General features: G+C 45.7%; 1 protein-coding gene across 3 annotated transcripts in view; it reads left to right on the top strand.

The window, feature by feature from the left end:
• The window catches only part of ZNF385C (zinc finger protein 385C), a 337,585-nt gene that overhangs the window by 297,765 nt on the left and 20,960 nt on the right, over positions 1-18,860 (top strand). For all 3 annotated transcript variants that reach the window (XM_063137991.1, XM_063137990.1, XM_063137993.1), the window contains one exon: positions 16,385-16,495. In XM_063137991.1, the coding sequence (XP_062994061.1) occupies positions 16,385-16,495 (111 nt within the window). The remainder of the gene's footprint in view (positions 1-16,384; positions 16,496-18,860) is intronic.

Genomic DNA, 18,860 nt, shown 5'->3' with positions numbered 1-18,860 from the left:
GACTTCAAAAGAGGAAACTTCTCTAAAATGAGGGCACCAGTAAAAAAAGGAAATTAAAAGAGGGAGTAAAAGAGTTAAATCTCCGCCAAATGTTTGAAGGTTACTTAAAATCACAATAATAGAAGCTCAGATAGCATGGTCTGGAAACTCAAAGAAATCACCACCATGGTTAATATGCAGTGCCAAGGAAGGTATTAAAGAAAGTAGGCTTCCTTCAGGAAATAAAGGTCTTGCCCAAATGAGAACGAGAAGGAATACATACTTGCACAAAGGAAATGCAAGCTGACCATAAGGGTTGGAAAAAAGGATTTTGAGAAGCATATCCCTAATAATATAAAGGCCAACACTAAATAATGTGTAGTTTTATCCTGGTTGTGCTTTTTATATTGTATTTTGTATTTGGGTTTTTAGATCGTTGGATGTTTTATTATGTTCTTAATGGTTTTAATTTTTGTGAACCGCCCAGAGAGCTTCGGCTATTGGGCGGTATAAAAATGTAATAAATAAATAAATAAATAAATAAAATATTTATTTAAATACATCCAGAAGCCAGAAACCAATTAGGGAGGCAGTTAGGCCCTTGGATGACAACGGAATTAAAGGAGTACTAAAGAAAGATATGGAAATTGCCAAGTAGGTGAATGAACTTTTTTCATCTGCCTTCACTACAGAAAGTTGCCAGGTGTAGTTTGCTGCCTCTCTTGCTAGGTATGCACATTTTGAATTTACCAGCTCCCTGTCAGAACACTGAGGAACTGTAGTGGGCATACTAAACCTAAAGAAATAATTATGAGCAAGCAACTATAAGTAGGAGACACAAATAAGTGTGCCAAGTGCCCCACACATTAAACTCCTAATTCTTTTATTATTACATTTTTATCCCACTCTTAATCTTCAAAGAAATTCTTCAAGGTAGCTATTTATCTTCCCAAGAACTTGGTGGTATAGGAGAGGCTGAGGGAAAATGGGTGTTCAAAGGAACAAAAAGGCTTGTGCTACAGCCACTTGCAGAGGGATAGACTGGGTTCGAACAACATAGAATCATAGAATAGCAGAGTTGGAAGGGGCCTACAAGGCCATCGAGTCCAACCCCCCACTCAGTGCAGGAATCCACCCTAAAGCATCCCTGACAGATGATTGTCCAGCTGCCTCTTGAATGCCTCTAGTGTGGGAGAGTATGATAACCAATGGTGGGTTACATAGTCAACAGTGGGTTAGTCAACAGTTGGTTATTGTATCGTCGGATGGGACTTCTTCACACCACTGTTGGTGATTTGGCTGAAATAACCAATGCAAATAACCAACACTGTGCAGAATTGATTGTTTGAACAACCGTTGGTTCTTCTTCGTGGTCTATGTGTGTCACACATATGGACTCTGCGCCTGTGCAGAGCTTGATCTTGGGAAGCCTCAGTAGCTGAGAGGATTTGGGCGGGAAGCCTTCCCCCACTGTCCCACTGTGCATTCTCCAGCGGGTTCCTGCCCGGTCCCTCAGTTCTTAATTGATCATCATTGTGGCAGCATCGAATACGGGCTTGTCTCTTCTAAGATAATTTTTTCAAAGAGGGGGCTTCTCCCTATTCTTCATTTTTTTATTTGTTCTTTTCTTTTCTATTGTTAGTATTCTTTATTTATTTATTTTTCTGAAGCAATCTCAGATCGCCTAGCACCTTTTGGGCAGATCGTCGTTAAGGCCCCGATGTCATGCCCCTACTTGAGGAGTGCTTGTCAGAGGAGGAGCTAGAGGCCCCAGAAGCCCAGGGTGCCCCAGAAGCCAAAGCCCCAGGCCCAAGACCACCATCAGACCCGCAGGAGCCTGAGCCCTCAGGGGAGGTAGTTGCAGAGGCTCAGCACGTCCCTGACCCCCGGGAGTGATGTCACCTCAAGCGAGAGGCGAGTAAGGCTCTGTATATTCCTGATCTGCACGTAGAGCATCCTACAGCCTAAGCAGGACACCCATTTAGGAAGTGCCTCTGCTGTGGAAGTAAATTCCCCCCCTCGGACGGTCATTCTCTCTGTATCCTCTTCTTCGGAGAAGAACACATCGTGGAGACGTGCCATCATTGCATAGCATTTACAAAACAAACCTGCAAACACAGAGCCGACAGACTTCGCTTCCTCCTGTGGGAAAAAGCCTTAAACGGCATGGAGGTTCCAAAAAAGACACCAGCACCTACACGAAGAATGCTAACTTCCTCATCTCTGGCTAGAGATGGTTCAGGTGGACCACACACGCCTCAGAGTGACAGTGATGTGATTCCACCTGCCCAGCCACCCCCAAACACAGGCTGGTCTGACCCCTCACTGGGCATTACTTTGGTGACCTTGGTGGCCAAGAAAATTTCTAAAAAGGGCCAAGAAGTCTGAACATGTGGAACTTCAAAAGAAAAAGAGGAGGAGAAAAGAGATAGACCACTCTCCTTCTCCTACGACACCGAGGACAATTCCAACGCCTCCACCGATTCTCGACTCGCCGATCCTAACGGTGATAGTACCTTCGGTACCAATCTCGGTACCGTTGCCAGTGGCGTTGATATCAGAAGGGGAGATCCCTGATTCCCCACCAGTTCAGCCACCTGCAAGCAATGTTGACCGGGGTCCTAGGGTCATAGTTAGTTGGTCTCCAACCCCAATGCTGACTGTCATACCGAGAGTTATTCCTCACTCCCCAGACCGTCACAGTCACAGAATGGACTGTTCTTGCTCCCCTATTTCAGAGTGGGACTAAGCATTCGAATACTCATTGCATCACCAATACCAGAGAGACTGGGACAACTGGCACTGTTAGCGCCCTCACGAATATAAGGCTAGCCAACCTTATTATCCAGGACTGCAAAGGCCCTCCTATGAGCACTGCCCTGAGCTTTCTCTGCCTCAATCAAACATATGCGATCCCCCACGACTCCCTCCTCCTCCACCACCCTCTCAGATTCTCCCTTCCCAAGAGACTTCACCACGTCAGCCACGAGAGTCTCACCATCTCCCTTCGCCTCTACCACCACTGGGCCTAGAATTGCCAGCTCCTGAACCTCAGCAACCCTCGCCACAACCTTCTCACACTCACATCGAGGAGGCCAGGTCCACCAACTCTCCTACGGATGACTATCATTCCGACTCGATGTCAGTATCCTCCTTCGCCCCATCAACACCATCTCCTGAAGGGGCAGTGACCTCACAGGACCCTTCCTCTCCCTCTGAGGATCTTGGTAATTTCTCTGAGCAGATCTTGAGAATGGCAAAGGTGCTTGGACTTGAAACTCAGCAACAGGTTGATAAACCCAGAGATCTTTTTTTCAACACAGTACTCACTGAAGCCACCTTATCGGTAGCAATCCCATATCTTTCAACTTTACTCCAAACAGCTCAACAGCCATGGCACACTCCCTCATTGGAGAATATGTACCACATCCAAAACAAAGATGTCGAGTTCCTCTTCACCCATCCATCGCCGAACTTGGTGATCATCGAATCATTGCAGGGTAGATCTCAGAGGTTCCACTCCTCAGCTGCAGACAAGGAGGGTTGGTGCCTAGATCTTATGGGCCGGCGGATTTATACTTCAGCTTTCCTGAGCCTCTGAGTTGCCACTATGGCCTGCAACCAGCATTTTTTATGGGACAAGGTAGGCTCCCTATGCAACTACCTTCCTGACAATCAGTGCGAGCTCGCACACATCTTTCAAGCTGAGGCTTCTAAATTTGCCAGACAACAGATCCACACAGCATGACACCAAACAGACTGCGGGACTAAAGCTATGGTAGGGGCCATTGCACTACGCAGGCATGCATGATTGAGGTCAACAGGGCTTACCCAAGAGACCCACTCCTGAACTGAGGACCTTCCTTTCAACGGTGTCGGTCTCTTCCACTCAAGACGGATGAAACTATGGATACCATCCACAAGGCCAGAACCACTGCCACGAAAATAGGGTTTTCACAACCCCAACTGCCCAGGCAGCACCGATAGTATTGGCAACCAAATTACCACCCTTTACAGCAGTATCACCAAGATCTCCAGTACCGCCAACAACAGCAACCTCAACAATCAAAACGCCAATCCTTTGTCACCTCCAAGTTCTCCTCCTCCCATAGGAGACAGGAATATCCAAAAAAAGCAGTGTCTTTGCCTGCCTACAGCCCTGACTGCGAAACCTACAAGCTCCTGTCTTTGGATCCCATCTCTGCCCTTTCAACAATGCCTGGGCAGCAATCACCACTGATGCCTGGGTCCTCAGGATTGTGGAATCCGGATACAAAATAGAATTCAACAGCCTCCCTCTTTTCTTGGGTATATGGACAACATCTCCATCCCTTATCCTTTTGGAGGAAATCCAGACTTTGATCTCAAAAGGAGCTGTTCGACAGATCACAGATCAAGAAGCACACACAGGCTTCTACTCATGCTATTTCACAGTCCCCAAGAGGGACAGAGGTTTACATCCTATTCTAGACCCATGGGGCATAAATTTCTTCATCACCCCAAAAACATTTCAAATGGTGACCCTTGCCTCCATTCTCCCCTGGCTAAAGAAGGATGATTGGTTTGCAACCATCAATTTAAGAGACACCTATTTTCATCTGATCATCCAGGAGACAAGTCAGACGTTTCTTCGCTTCACAGTTGGAGGCAAGTACTACAAATTTCGGGCTGGCCATCCTCCCCCGCCCCCACGTTTTTACAAAGTGCATGGTGGTGGTTTGTGCATACAAGTATACCCTTACATCGACCAATGGCTACTTGTGTCACAATCCAGCAGCCAGTTAAGCCTCGATATCACTCAAACCTTGGAAGTCCTTGAAGATCTCAGTCTCTGTATCAATGTGGAAAAATTGGTCCTAACTCTATCAAGGACCATCCACTTTATAGGCACTTACCTTGATGCCATCCAAGGCCGAGCCTTCCTTCCAGCACACAGAGCTGAAGCAATTTCGACTCTTGCCTTCACCATTCAGTGGTGGGCAAATACCACTGCCCTCGATATACAAAGGCTCCTTGGACTTATGGTCTCAACCACAGCCATGGTGCCGTTTGCCCACCTGCGAATGCACACCCTACGAAACGGGTTCATTAGAACCTTCGACTTTTGGCTGGATGCCAGACGTGTGATACTTTACCTGCCTTGACGTGTCAGTACCACACTCAAATGGTCAGAAAGACTCCCAACCTCAAGTCAGGTATTCCCTTTCGCCTTATGAGACTAACTCAAACAGTCACAACAGACACCTCACTATCGGGATGGGGCGCACACTGCGGCCCCCTCACAGTACAGGGCAAGTGGTCAACCACTGAAGCTCGGCACCATATAAATTATCTTGAACTACTAGCAGTCCAGAAGGCACTACGGGCATTCTGGACTGTCATTCAGTGTTAGCAGATACAGGTCATCTCCGACAACACTACAGCTGTTTTTCACTTGAACAAACAGGGAGGCCCGCATTCAGCCTCCCTTGTAAACATCACTATAGCTATCTGGAACTGGCGCATCCAGAGACAAATCTTCCTCTCAGTGATCCACATCGCCGGAGACAAAAATGGTCTCAGTCAAACCAGCTCTACATCTCATGAGTGGGATATGAACCTGGCAATCCTCATGGAGCTTTTTGCCCGCTGGGGAACGGCCTCAGTGGATCTCCTTGCCACAGAAGTGAACAGGGCCTGCGACCACTTCTGCAGCTGTGCAGGCAAGGGCACCCGCTACAAGAGAGATGCCTTTGCCATTCCATGGCCAGGAACAACCTTCTACATTTTTCCAGCCTTCTCACTTCTTACAAGGGTTCTCTTCAAGATACAGGATGATTGTACCCACTGCATAGTGATCTCCCCTTGGTGGCCGAGGCAACCGTGGTTCACACGACTTCTACTGCAGTCCAGACGGACGTTTCTCAAACTCCTCCTGATACCGAATCTCATTACCAGGGACAAGGACAGAGTGTGTCATCCAGACTTGAGCACTCTACGATTAACAGCATGGCTGATCCACAACTAAATATAGACACCTTGCCACAGCCTATACAAGACATCCTTACCGAGTCTAGAAGACCAGCCACTAGGCAGTCCTACTCTCAGAAGTGGAGAGCTTTTGCTGCTTTTGCAACATCCTCAGCCTATAACCCTACCATTGCCTCGCCTCAAAAGATATTAGAGTTCTTGCATTCTCTCCACCTGAAGGGTCTTAAACCCACCTCCATTAGTATTTATTTCTTGGCCATATCAGCCTGACACCCACCCATTGGAACTTCACTTTACTCACCCACTAATGCATCAGTTCTTTAAAGGCCTTAAAATTTTATTTGGTCCACCAGGTTGCTCTTACTGACCTGGAGCCTCTCAGTGGTCCTCCTCGCTCTTACTAAGGCCCCCTTTGAACTGCTTGCAACTGTCGACCTCCGTCTTCTAACCTTTAAATTAGCGTTCCAAGTCACTATTACCTCTGTTCGGAGAGCAAGCGAGCTGTCTACACTACGAGTCAACCAGCCCTACCTCAATTTCCATAGGGACGAGTTCATTCTTCACCTGGATATCACCTTCCTCCCTAAGGTGGTCTCTAATTTCCATTTGAATCAGGATATCGTCCTTCCAGCCTTTGTTCTATCGCCTGCAACACCGCTGGAGTCTGCAATGCACACTCTGGATGTTCAAAGAGCATTAGCCTTTTATAAGGCAAGGACAGAATCCTTTCAGACATCCCCTCACCTATTTGTTTGCTATGGGAGCAAAAATAAAGGGATGCCTGTTTCTTCTCAGAGGCTTGCTTCCTGGGTCGTCCAAACCATCAGGCTTGCCTAAGAGCTCTCAGGACTACAGTTGCCACACCAGATTAAGGCACACTCTACTAGAGCAGTATCCACCTCAATAGCTTTTGGAAAGGGAATGTCAATACCTGACCTCTGCAAAGCAGTGAGATGGGCTACCCTTTCCATGTTTGTCAGACAGTATCACCTCAACATTCGGACACCAGTGGACTGTTCCTTCGGAAAGGTGGTACTCTCAGAGATCTTCCATTGGGACACCTTCCCACCTCCAGAGTAAGTCAGCTTGCTAATCACCCATATGTGTGATACACAGAGACCACGAAGAAGAAAGTCAGGTTGCTTACCTGTAACTGTAGTTCTTCAAGTGGTCATCTGTGCACACAACCCACCCACTGTCCCTGCTCAGTGTTTATCATTGCCGATTTTTTGATGCCGATTCCCTTGGTACCAGGGGGCCACAATGTGGTCTCCTTGGAACTGAGGGACTGGGCGGGAATCATCTGGAGCATGTGCAGTGGGACGGTGGGAGAAGGGTTCCCACCAAAATCCTCTCAGCTATTGAAGCTTCCCGAGATTGATCTCTGCACAGGCGCAGAGCCCATACGTGTGATGCCCAGATGACCACTCGAAGAACTACAGTTACAGGGAAGCATCCTGAGTTTACAGTGTCATGTGACGGACACCATTGACTATTTTGTTGCACACAGTTGATTATTTTTGGTGACTACAGAGTCCCCTGGCAAGAGCAACTAAACCGGCAGCTGCCGCTCTACTCCAGCTAGCAGAACACACAATAGCTGATGGGATACCAGCAGGAGGACTAGGGATGTGTCAATCAAATGCACTGTTGACTAATAGTCAACTTGAGGCTGGCCTTAATCCACATCACGGTTGATTATAATCATGTTGTGTGTGGAGCGCCCCCTTAATAATCAAACATGGAGTTAACTATTAATCCACCATTGACTATTGTGTTGTCCGAACGCAGCCATAGATTTCAATTGTTACCTAAACAGCTTGGGGCCAGGTTATTTGAAGGAATGCCTCCTCCCATATGTGCCTGCTCGAACCTTAAGATCGTCTACAGGGGCCCTTCTCCGTGAGTGGCTACTAGGCAGGTGGCTACTAGGAGGAGGGCTTTCTCCGCTGTGGCACCCCGGCTGTGGAACGAGCTCCCCAGAGAGGTTCGCCTGGCACCTACACTGTACTCTTTTTGTCGCCAGCTGAAGACCTTTTTATTCTCTCAGTATTTTAACACTTAATTTAACTTAAATTTAAACTTTGCTTTTTTAATTCCATATTTTAACCTATATCAATTTTTGCTGTATGGTTTTAATCCTGGTGGTGCCTTTTATATTGTATTTTGTATTCGTGTTTTTAAATTGTTGGTTGTTTTTATGCTCTTCGTGGTTTTAATTTTTGTCAACTGCCCAGAGAGCTTCGACTATTGGGCGGTATAAAAATTTAATAAATAAGTAAATAAATAAATAATAAATAAATAAATAATAAAAGGGTGTCTACTAGGGCTGTGGGGAGTGGCTCTGCTCTGCTTTGAAATTTGAAGTGAAGCTCCATTGAGGGGCTGCTCCACCCTGAATTTCAAAGTGGCTACGTCACTCCATTTCGTTGAAGCTTCCATGAAGTTTTGCTCTGTTTTTGAATAACCACTCCATTATAGTCAATGGAAATTAATAAAAATGCTTACAGCTCTGTTATTTTTACAGATAAAGGGATAAAACTTGGCACCATAATAGCTCTTAAGTAGGGCTTTAGCCATGCCAAGTTTGAAGCAGTTCCATTCATCCGTTGATTTTTAGGAATCTTTTAAAGTTTGAGGTTTTAACATTATTTTTTAAAACCGCTGGAGCCATACCCTTCAAACTCAGGATGTCAAACCTCCTCTTTGGGCAGTTTTGGCCCTTGACATCAAGGGGATTGCCAGTTTTTAGCTAAGAAGTGCTAGGCGGGCATTGCACCTTTCCTGTCAAAGATTTATTATTGTTATTGTGTTGTTGTTGTTGTTGTTGTTGTTGTTATTGGCTGTGTAGCTTACAATGCAGTAAGATGGACCCTAAAAGGATCTTCCTCCTAGCATTTCTGATTAAGGGGATGCCAAAGCACGTTTTGAACCACTGTGCCCGTCTCGCAGGGCCGGTTTGTGCGTTTCTTGCTTCGACTCAGGGCATGAGTCATTCACTGTCCTTGAACTCAGCTGCATTTTGGAAGTGCTGCTGCAATCATGAGTGACTGCGCTTCTACAACTTTTCAAACTATCTTTACAGTTAGGCAGGCTCTTTTTTAAAAATAAAAATAATAGGCTGTGCTGCTTAGTGCAGTAAGATGGACCCTGAGTCTAATTTTGTTGGTGGTGAGGAACTAGGAAGACCTGACCTCTCCCTCTCCCACCATGGCCAGAACCACCAGCAGCACCCATCCCATGCATCATCATGGAATTAGATATATCGGGCAAGCTTTATTAATTTTTGTGAAAAAACCAAAAACGTGTGGCACAACTAACACACAGCACAGAGACACACACAGAAACTAGACGATACTGACAGTTAGACTGTAGAACATAACAACACAGAACTCACAGAAGATTATTGGGTTTGTATTTTTAAAGTTTTTTAGTGGGGTGGTAGTGGAACTAGACTTTAAACACACATAGACACTCACAGAAACAGCAGGCACTGGGGTGTGTGGGGTGGAAAAGACAAAGATAAAGGATTTAAAGAAGGATTGAACAAGTACACTGGAAAGATAAAGAGGGGGTAATAGCAACAACAGTAAAGCACATACACACACAATAATTTATTTTATTTATTTATTTATTTATTACATTTTTATACCGCCCAATAGCTGAAGCTCTCTGGGCGGTTCACAAAAATGAAAACCATAATAAAACAACCAACACATTAAAAACACAAATACAAAATACAGTATAAAAAGCACAACCAGGATAAAACAATGCAGCAAAATTGATGTAAGATTAAAATACAGAGTTAGAACAGTAAAATTTAAATTTAAGTTAAAATTAACTGTTAAAATACTGAGTGAATAAAAATGTCTTCAGCTGGCGACGAAAAGAGTACAGTGTAGGCGCCAGCAAAGGGGGAGTGTAGGGTGGGTATAAACGGTGTTTGGAACTTGGATTTTTGGGGATTGGCTTCTTCCAGGGCAAGGACAAATTGATATATCCGTTTGCAATCCACAGGTTTCAATTGCAAAGCTACCCCATACTCCCTCCGTGTCTTCCTTATATGGAGAAGTCTTCAGTTAAGTGCAGCAGCATTGTTTAAAGTTAAAACAAACTTCAGAAACCTTAAAAACGGGTCAGATACCTTCAAAGTGCTTCAAAGCTCTGACAGGGCTCCGCTCCGCTCCAAAGGAATCCAACGGTTTAAAAACTGTCCCCGCTCCACTCCTCGAATTCGAAACTTTGACAGAGCTCCGTCAAACCTTCGAATTTGCGGAGCAGAAGCACACAGCCCTAATGTCCACACATTACACTGCACATGCATTGATACTATTCAAGACCAAGCAGGCCCCCAAATACTTTTTATTACAATAGGGAAAGCTCACAACTATATATGGTTGCTGAAAACATTCACCACCCCCACCCCACCTGCAGTCCTCTTATCTGCAATCCCTTATCTGCCACCCCTTATCTGCAATCCTCAGCTACCATGAGGATTGCAGATAAGGTCACAGGGAATTCTGAGGGGGGTGGCAGATGACATCAGGCCCTGCTACCAAAAAGTGTTGGTGCTGCATCTCTGGGAGACCTGGCTCCACAGACTGTTGTCCCCCTCCTTAGAACCTGTGCACATGGTATATTTTCCAGTTTGGAACATATTGCCAGATAACTTTCATAACTACCTGTAAAAGAATGAAGTTTAGCATTTTGTTTCAACTAACATTTTGTATCTGAAACAACAATAAACTTTCTAGGGGAGGTTGCAGTGCCTTCTTTTTAGGGAAAAGTGTCAGACTGTGAGGCTTGAACCAGGAACCTTGGGAGTCTGGGGCTGGGACCTAGGCCAGATCTACACCAAGCAGGATTTAACATGGTAAATGGAATGTGTCATGGGCCCCCACAGTTGACAGTGCACTTCCAATAACATTATAAAGCAGTAGTGTAGATCCTGCCCTAGTCTAGTGATATTCTGTGGACTATGGAGGGGGAGGGAGGGGGAGGATCTCGTGATATTCTGCTCATGAGATCCTCCCCTTTGTCCAGATGTGTGCGCGCGCGATGTCCCGGGAGGAAGGAGGGATGTTGTGCCCGCCATGTTCTTTTTTGTTTTTTACAGAAGGATGAGCGCACGTGCGCACCAACTAAAAGTGAGTTTAAAAAACAAACACCCACTCCCCCCCAAGGGGCACAGAGCACCTGAAGAGCTCTGTGCCCTGTGCCTGGTTGCCACCTCCATGCGTTTACTTGCGAGGAGCCTTGATGAAACCCACACCTCCCGCTGTCCTGGGACGATCCCAAGACTGCTGGAAGAATCGTGCTAAAGGGGCCTGCTGATATCCTGGGGAACTGGAGGGATCATCCCTCCCTGTTCCCGGGATCCCCTGTGCATCATCTGGACACAGAGGGATGATCCTGGGACGATCCCCAGGATAACGACTGGTGTAGACATGCTCTCTGTCTAATCAGGGCCGCCTTCAAATGTAGAAGGGAATAGGAATGTGCAGCCATCATGGGTTTTAAAAAAAAACCAACAGATGATGCAGTAACCCATGATGGGTTAAATAAGCTGTCATGGTTTATTTAATCCATCATGGGATATCATCACATCTGAACCCAGTCTCTTTCTCACTCTCTTTCCCCATTTCTTTACTGCCTCAAGGAAATGGTGGTGCTGGAGGTCACTTGATCAATCTCAGTTTTGAATGCAACCTACTTTTGGGCCCTGCCCCACCTGTTGCAAGCTACTGGCCTAGATAACCCTTCCAGTTCGGTGATTCTGTGGAAACTGTTCCCATCCAAACAAGTAATTCCATATTTAGAAAGTGCCTTGAAGCATTCTTAAATGTGCTAATCCCTTGAAGATTTAACAGCAACTTGCAAAAAGTCACAGTCTGAACCCCTCCTGTGTCCCCTTTTGCTTTTCCATCTCTGACCTCCAGAGTCTTGACAGGAAGTTCAACTCAACAATCTCTATTTATATATCAGTGGGAACATCCCAGGGATAAAACAGAAGTAATCTGAGTCAATGCAAATTGGTTATAAAGCAGGGATATTTTTTTTAACCTCTCGGAATACGCTGCCCTCAAAAAATGCTCTCGGGTTTTCTGAGAGTTTGCTCCCTGAGCCGGGGGGCTGGAAGATTTTTCCAGCAACCTCTCTGGAATAGTAAGTCAAGAACAAGAGAAATTGGTAAGTAGGTACCATTTTAAGGGCAGGAGAAACATACTGTCAGGAACTGTGGTTTTTAAAGAGAGTTTAATGGTTCTGGCTGCCTGCACACTTTGGAAATGGAAGTGCTGGGCTTTTCAAGCAACACTGAAGTGTCAGCGGTGGTCAGGATTCAGTGGCTGAATTCTTTGTCCTGCAGAGGGGACAGAAAGCTAGCTCATGAATAAGCTCGCTTTTACAGCCAAGGGGGTAAGCTGAAGAACCTTGAGAGCCAGTGTGGTCCCATGGATGGGCTGTCAAAACTGGGAGGACTTTGTTCAAATGCAGGATTTGGGCACCTATAGGACAGACTAAGGGCACGTTGTGGAGCACCTCATATCCTATAAACTGGATAGGTCCGGTTTATCCCAGAGGGACATCTTGTTCCCTGATGTTAGAACCTGGCATCTCCTAAGAAATGATATACAAAAGTCAGAGAAAAAGATGCTTCTTCATGTAAAACATATCTGAGGTGTTTGGTGCGCCTTGCTCCAGATGCCCTCGTGTGCTGTGTAATCCTACAGGGATTGAGGAAGGCCTTCTATGTGTGGCACCACAGCTTTGGACCTGGCTGCCCAGAGAAATTGGTCAGGCCGCCTTACGGTTAGATTTCAAGGCAAAAAAATCCTCCTTATTCACTAGTTGAATTTCTGGAATAGTTATTGCTGATTGCTTTGATTTGCAAATTTTATTCTTCATTGCTTTATGCTTTATGACAGGTTTTAGAATAGGGAAACTGTAAATCTAATTTTGTGAAAAGGCGATTTGCATAAATAAATGAATGGCATTCGCTACCACTAAATGTGGTGATAGCCAGTTGAAATAATAATAATAATAATAATAATAATAATAATAATAATAATGGTGATTATCATTAGCACCTCAAAAATGAAGGTACAGTTCAAAAATTAGGTTGCACACCTTCGAATGCCTACTTAGGAGTAAGCGCAACTGAACACAATAGAGATTATTTCTGAGTAAATACATAGGACAAGACCTGACTGCAGGTTTATAATCTAAAGTGGAGGTTTAAAAAGGAATTAGACAAATTTATGGTGGTTACGCCCATTAACTTATATATACAGTAAATAAAGCCTCCACATGCAGAAGTGATTTACTCCAGATTGTCAGTTAATGTGGACCAAAAACAACAGGAAAAGAGCACTAGCGACATATCCTGCTTTGTGACCTTCCAAGGGGCTTCTGATTGGCTGCTGGTGGATATAAATCGCTGGGCTATATGGTCCTTTGGTCTGATCCAGCAAGGCAGTCCTTATTTTATGATTGTACACTATGGATGCTTTTTTATTGGAGAGAATAGTCAGTAATAGTTGAGGATGGAATGGGATAGAGCGGTAGAGAGTAAGTGTTTGTACAGATTCCTTCTCACACACACACCCTTTTCCTCCTGTGATCAGATGCTGAGTCTGCTTCCTTGTACTGCATCCCTGCACCAGGTGGATGTTGCCTTGAGCACACCACCGTCAAGGGTGAAATAGAAGGTTTCTTTTATCCCTCTAGGCCTCTGATCCACCTCCACCACCATTCTCCCTACCTCAGACTCCCTATATACCTCTTCATTTTTATTCCAGATGAGTGAGTAAAAATTTCATCATGAGCATGGGAAGGCATCACTTCATTAATCATTTTCCATTGCCAATTCCTCTCCCCTTGGGGCTGGAATTTAGGGGTCCAGATAATTATTCCCTTGTCTGCACGCTTTGCTGCTAGACCGATGCACCTGCCTGAACAACTAAATAGCTTTGCTAAGAAATACGATCACCTTCAAACCTCAATCTCTTTCTCCCTTCTTCCTGACAGCCGGCCTCGGATAAGATAATCTTTTAGAGCCACAGGGCTAAGAGAACAATACTTGTATTATAGATTATGCTTGTGCTCGAACACACACATTATTTTTATATTCACTTTCCCCCCTTCCCCCTTTTTACCTCACCACTCCCTGCTCTAATCTTTTTCCACATAATTTAAGGCAGCCATTTTGTTTGAAATAATTATGGATTTTAAAACATCTTCTAAGAGCAAAGACTGAGGAAACAAAATGAAATTAAGAGTCTGAGCAAATGCAGTAGCATGTGTAGATTTCACCCTGGTTTGCAGTAGAATTTTCTGGATCTAGTTGTCTGTTTATTTAAGCCCTGGTTTTCAAGATTTTTTCCTCTGCTTTTAAGCTGTCAGCAGGGCCGGTGCCAGATTATTTTGCACCCCAGGCAAGGTGAGCGACTTGCAGCCACCCACTCCACCCCCAAAATTGCCAGCATTGATTTTTTAAGAACAGATATTGTTCTTCTTGCCTAATTTTCTAATTTTCAAATGTTTTTCCTTTAGCTAAGCACTATTCAAGTTCACGCCAGGCGTGATAGTTTTCTAAATGGCCAGCATGAACAAAGAGCACGTCAAAAGCCACTAGTTCCTCCTCCTAATTTGCAGATGAGGAACACTGAGGCTGAGAGAGATGCAACTCACTCACAGACAGACAACAGGGAGTTGGGAGGCCTTCAAGATCTACTGCAAATCACCCAGTAAATCCCGATCTTGCACGCCTTCCTCTATCTCTGTTGTGCACCTTCAAGAACTGAAGGAGGACAAAGCAGCCGGTGGAACCCGTGCCCGTGTGCCTGTATCCTGCCCGTGGTCCGATTCCCCCACGCCACCGGTTCACCCTGACCAGGGACCTATCTGGTCAATAGGGAAAACTCCCGATGCAACTGGCCGGAGCGTTGCCACCGCACCTGCGCCTCACCCATCACACAAGGAAACAGCTGCTGAGCATGACCTTGTGCTCAGAATCTGCTCCTCAAAAAGTAAAAGGTGAGGCCTATACAGCCGATGGAAGCATCTGCCCAGCCGCCCATGCTTCTGCCAAAGGTTGTGATCACTCCCTGCTTGATCCGTGTGCAGGACTGCTCTTCGTCGCTGCAGCCTCACCTTCCTCTTCGTGGAGTGTGTGTGAGATGTTGGCGGGCTGCACGTGGCAGCAGCTGCTGCTGCCTCTTCTTTCCTCCTCATGTGCTGTCAGAGCACATCCATGCCGCTCAACAGCCACGTGAACAAGAAGGCAGCAATCACAAATTAAATTTTATTTTGTGATATTTATATCTTGCTAAATATATAAAAAAAAACCTAAAACCCGATACAAGCAATAATAAGAAAAATACATCAAAAGTCAAGTTAAAATAAACCAACCATGTTTTACTTGGAGGTAAGGCCTACTGTGTTCAGGGAGTGGGGGGGGGACTGGCTCCCAGGGGAACATTCTTAGGATGGCCATGGGCAGGATTTCCAGGGGGGCTTCTGGCCCTCGTCGGCCGCCCCCCCTCCCTCCGAAGGGAATCCCCACTTACCTGCGCCCAGGGCGATGAGCAGGAAGCCAAGCGAGCAAAGAGGCACAAGTGGGCAGCCTCGGGAAGCCATTGGCTCTGGGGGAGAGTTTGCTCTGCGGGTCCTCTCTCACCAAGTGGAAGACCCAAAAAAGAATGGGGCGGAGAGAGGGGGAATCTATTTATCTCCTGATTTCTCTGCCTGTGGATCTCCAATCCGAGGCAACCTGTGCTGGGCAGTGCCGGGGGCTGGAGGGCGGGGTCGCGCTCGGATATTGCCGACACCACATGCACCGCACACTGCCTGCACCCCTCTGGGTTGCCACTCTAGGCGCCTGCCTTGTTCGCCTAGCGGTAGCACCGGCCCTGGCTGTCAGACAGCCATGAAGTGTCTATGCTTTGTTTCCTGGCATTGTGTAAATGAGTTATCTTCCATACCAGTGCTTTCATACAGTGAAACACATGGAAATATGTTGTTCTTCAGAAGTTTGCCTTTGGTTCCTCAGTTAGAAGTCCAATAGTGCTGATAAGCTCCCTTGAAAGATAGCTTGACCGGCAATGTCCTGTTTCCTTGGCAGTGCACAGCTGGGGAAGTGTTGGGGGCATTCTAGGGCACACATTTAGTACATATTGGGCAACAATGAAGCCCATCAAGCCTGGCCAGCCCCCTCCAGGAACTGTGTGTGTCTCAGAACATTCCCCCGCCCCCACGAGAAGCCTCTGCTGTGCAAAAGCATTCTGTGGCAGATATGCATTTGTTCTCCAGCAAACAGGTAAATGTGAAATGGGTTCCTTGAAAGCAGACATTTTTAAAAATCCGCTATTTTAGCATTCTAGGTGTGTGACAAATCAGCTAACGGAATCCACCTTTCTCCACATCCTCCCTCCAGATGGATCCTGTACAGAAAGCAGTTATCAACCACACCTTTGGCTTACCCAATCCACTCAAGAAGAAACAGTTCATCTCTTGTAATATTTGCCACCTAAGATTCAACTCTGCGGTAAGCCACGTCCCTGTGAAGCAAGGGAGGGAGGTGGATTGGTGGGCAGATTGGAGGTGACTGGGCTGAGCATGTACTGAGAACACCCGGTTCCTGAGTCTTTATTGTCTGCGTGTGTCCCTGATCCTCTATTTTGCACATATTTTGGGACAGGCCGTAGCTCAGTGGTAGAGCACATGCTTTGTATGCAGAAGGTCCCAAAATCAATCCCCAGCATCTCCAGGTAGGGTAGGGAAAACTCCTGAAACCCTGGAGAGTTGCTGCCAGTCAGGTCAACAATACTGGGCTAGATGGAACAATGGTCTGATTGGTATAAGGCAGCATCTTATGCTCCTCTTGCTCTAGTTGGTGGATCTCAGGATTCTATTTTTTTTTTTTTTAAGTACATCTTGCGAGCCTGAAGTCTTTCTGCTCCTGGGTTGAAAGCACATTTAAGAAACAAAATTTTACACTGTCTGTGAAATGCTAACAAAGTTAAACTTCTGGAGTCTCCATCAAATAGTGACTGGTTCAGTTGAGAAGGGAAACATCAAGAGGGGCAGCCACTTATGTGTCACAAAACAAAAGAGGAAAAGTGTTCTTAGGTGCCTGGTGGGGGGCGGAAATCTTCCAAGACATTTCTGAAATTTTCTACACAAGGCTGTTAATCCACTGCATCTGCTTTCGGCTTCAGCACAGAATTGAGATGTGAGCATTGCACAATGTGTTTCCCTTTCTGCTTCATAACCTCCAGGTGGCACTGTAGTATAGTGGAATAGCATAAATACACAAGTGAAAAGAGCATTTTCTTTTGCTCTTACAAATAAAGACCACATTTTCCCTGCTCTAAAAAAATCCGCCGAAAGTAAAAGAGTACTTTTACTCTGTGTCTCTAAAGAGAGACACAGAAGTGAAACTTGAGGGTCACAACATTGTCTAAAGAACCTGTGAACAACTGTGAATAAGGAATGACGAACGCAAGATAAATGCCATGTGTATAGTCTGTGCTATATAAATTGATTAAATCAATTAAATAATAAATAAACACAACAGTGTACATAGGGTTTTATTATTCAAAGGGTTTTATTAGTACTAGTTATTTTATTGTAAATCTTATCAACTGCCCTGTAAGTTATGTCAGCACCATTATCTCCCCCATGTTGTTGATGGGGAGTTGAGGCGGAGAGAATGGCTTGTTAAAGGCCATTAGGTGGCTTTGTGGCAGAGGCAAGATTTGAACTGGGGATAGAGTTCACAGTTCTTACGGAAGCACAGGGTGTCTTTTCTTACCAGGCATCATGGGATTTGTAGTCCCTGGCAGGAAAAAGCCAACACACATTTATGGAAGTGCCCCCACTGCCGCTTTCCACAGTGTGCGTTTATTGGCCTTTGGGGGAGGGGAGGGAGAGACAGGCGCTCGAGGGGCTGCAAGCAGAAGCGAGGCAGGGGGCCCTCCCCTAGGCTACTGCTACTGCTCAACTTTTACTTGGCTTTGGCTGAAGAAAGGAACTGCAGGGAGACTAGGCAAGGACAATTCCTAATACCAACAGGCCAAAGTAGATCAAGCAGGGGCCGGCCCCTCTGCCCTATAAAAGCTTCTCATGTTCAGACTTGCTGCTTTGCCTGAGCTACGGGAACATTTTGTGCTGCTTCTCTTCTTCTTTTGCTTTTCCCTGTCGTAAACTGCACAGGACCTGGCCCTCTCAATCAGGCCAAGTGACCTTCAGCTCTACGGCTGTTTGCTACCTTGTAGCCCTCTAGCAAAGCAGCGCGTCCTTTTCCTTTTCTTTTGCTCCACCCCCAACCTCTGGCCATCAGCCTCCTATTTCATACATGCGCCCCTCCCCCCTCACACTTTGCGCCCATATAATTCAATTCCTGGCACTGTTCCATTGCCTGGCAAAATGGAGATAAGACACATTGCTGCTGATTAAATACAACTCATTGCTCGTTTCAAAAGGAGCTTTTGGGCAAAAGAAAATAAAAATGTGTGGCTTCCAAAAGAAATGGCTTCAGCCCACAAAATAAAATAATGTTGCTAAATATATTTGATGTAAGTAGGGGTGGAGAAGGATGTAACTGTCAAGTATTGTCACTTCCTGGGATGCGTGTCTAACATGCAGTGTGTGTTCGCAGGCAGGCAGGCCAGAGTGTATGTTGTGGGGGGCGGGGCAGGAGTGTATACTTTCCTTTCTCCTTCTCCTTTCTCCTTTCTGTGAGAAGGATGAATAAATGAAGTGTGTGTTAATGTCTCCTGCCTGCTTGATGCTGATAAAACAATTTTTTTTTAAAGAGTACAAAAGATTACAGAGTGCCTCCCTCCCCATGCTTGTGTACTTAGCAGTCAGAGACAATTCTCCCCATTGTCATTACAATGAACAGCTCT

This window comes from Elgaria multicarinata, chromosome 11 (genome assembly GCF_023053635.1).
Source record: "Elgaria multicarinata webbii isolate HBS135686 ecotype San Diego chromosome 11, rElgMul1.1.pri, whole genome shotgun sequence".
Taxonomy (NCBI): domain Eukaryota; kingdom Metazoa; phylum Chordata; class Lepidosauria; order Squamata; family Anguidae; genus Elgaria; species Elgaria multicarinata.
Note: the sequence above shows the minus strand (reverse complement) of the source record. Positions and strands in the feature narration are given on the sequence as shown.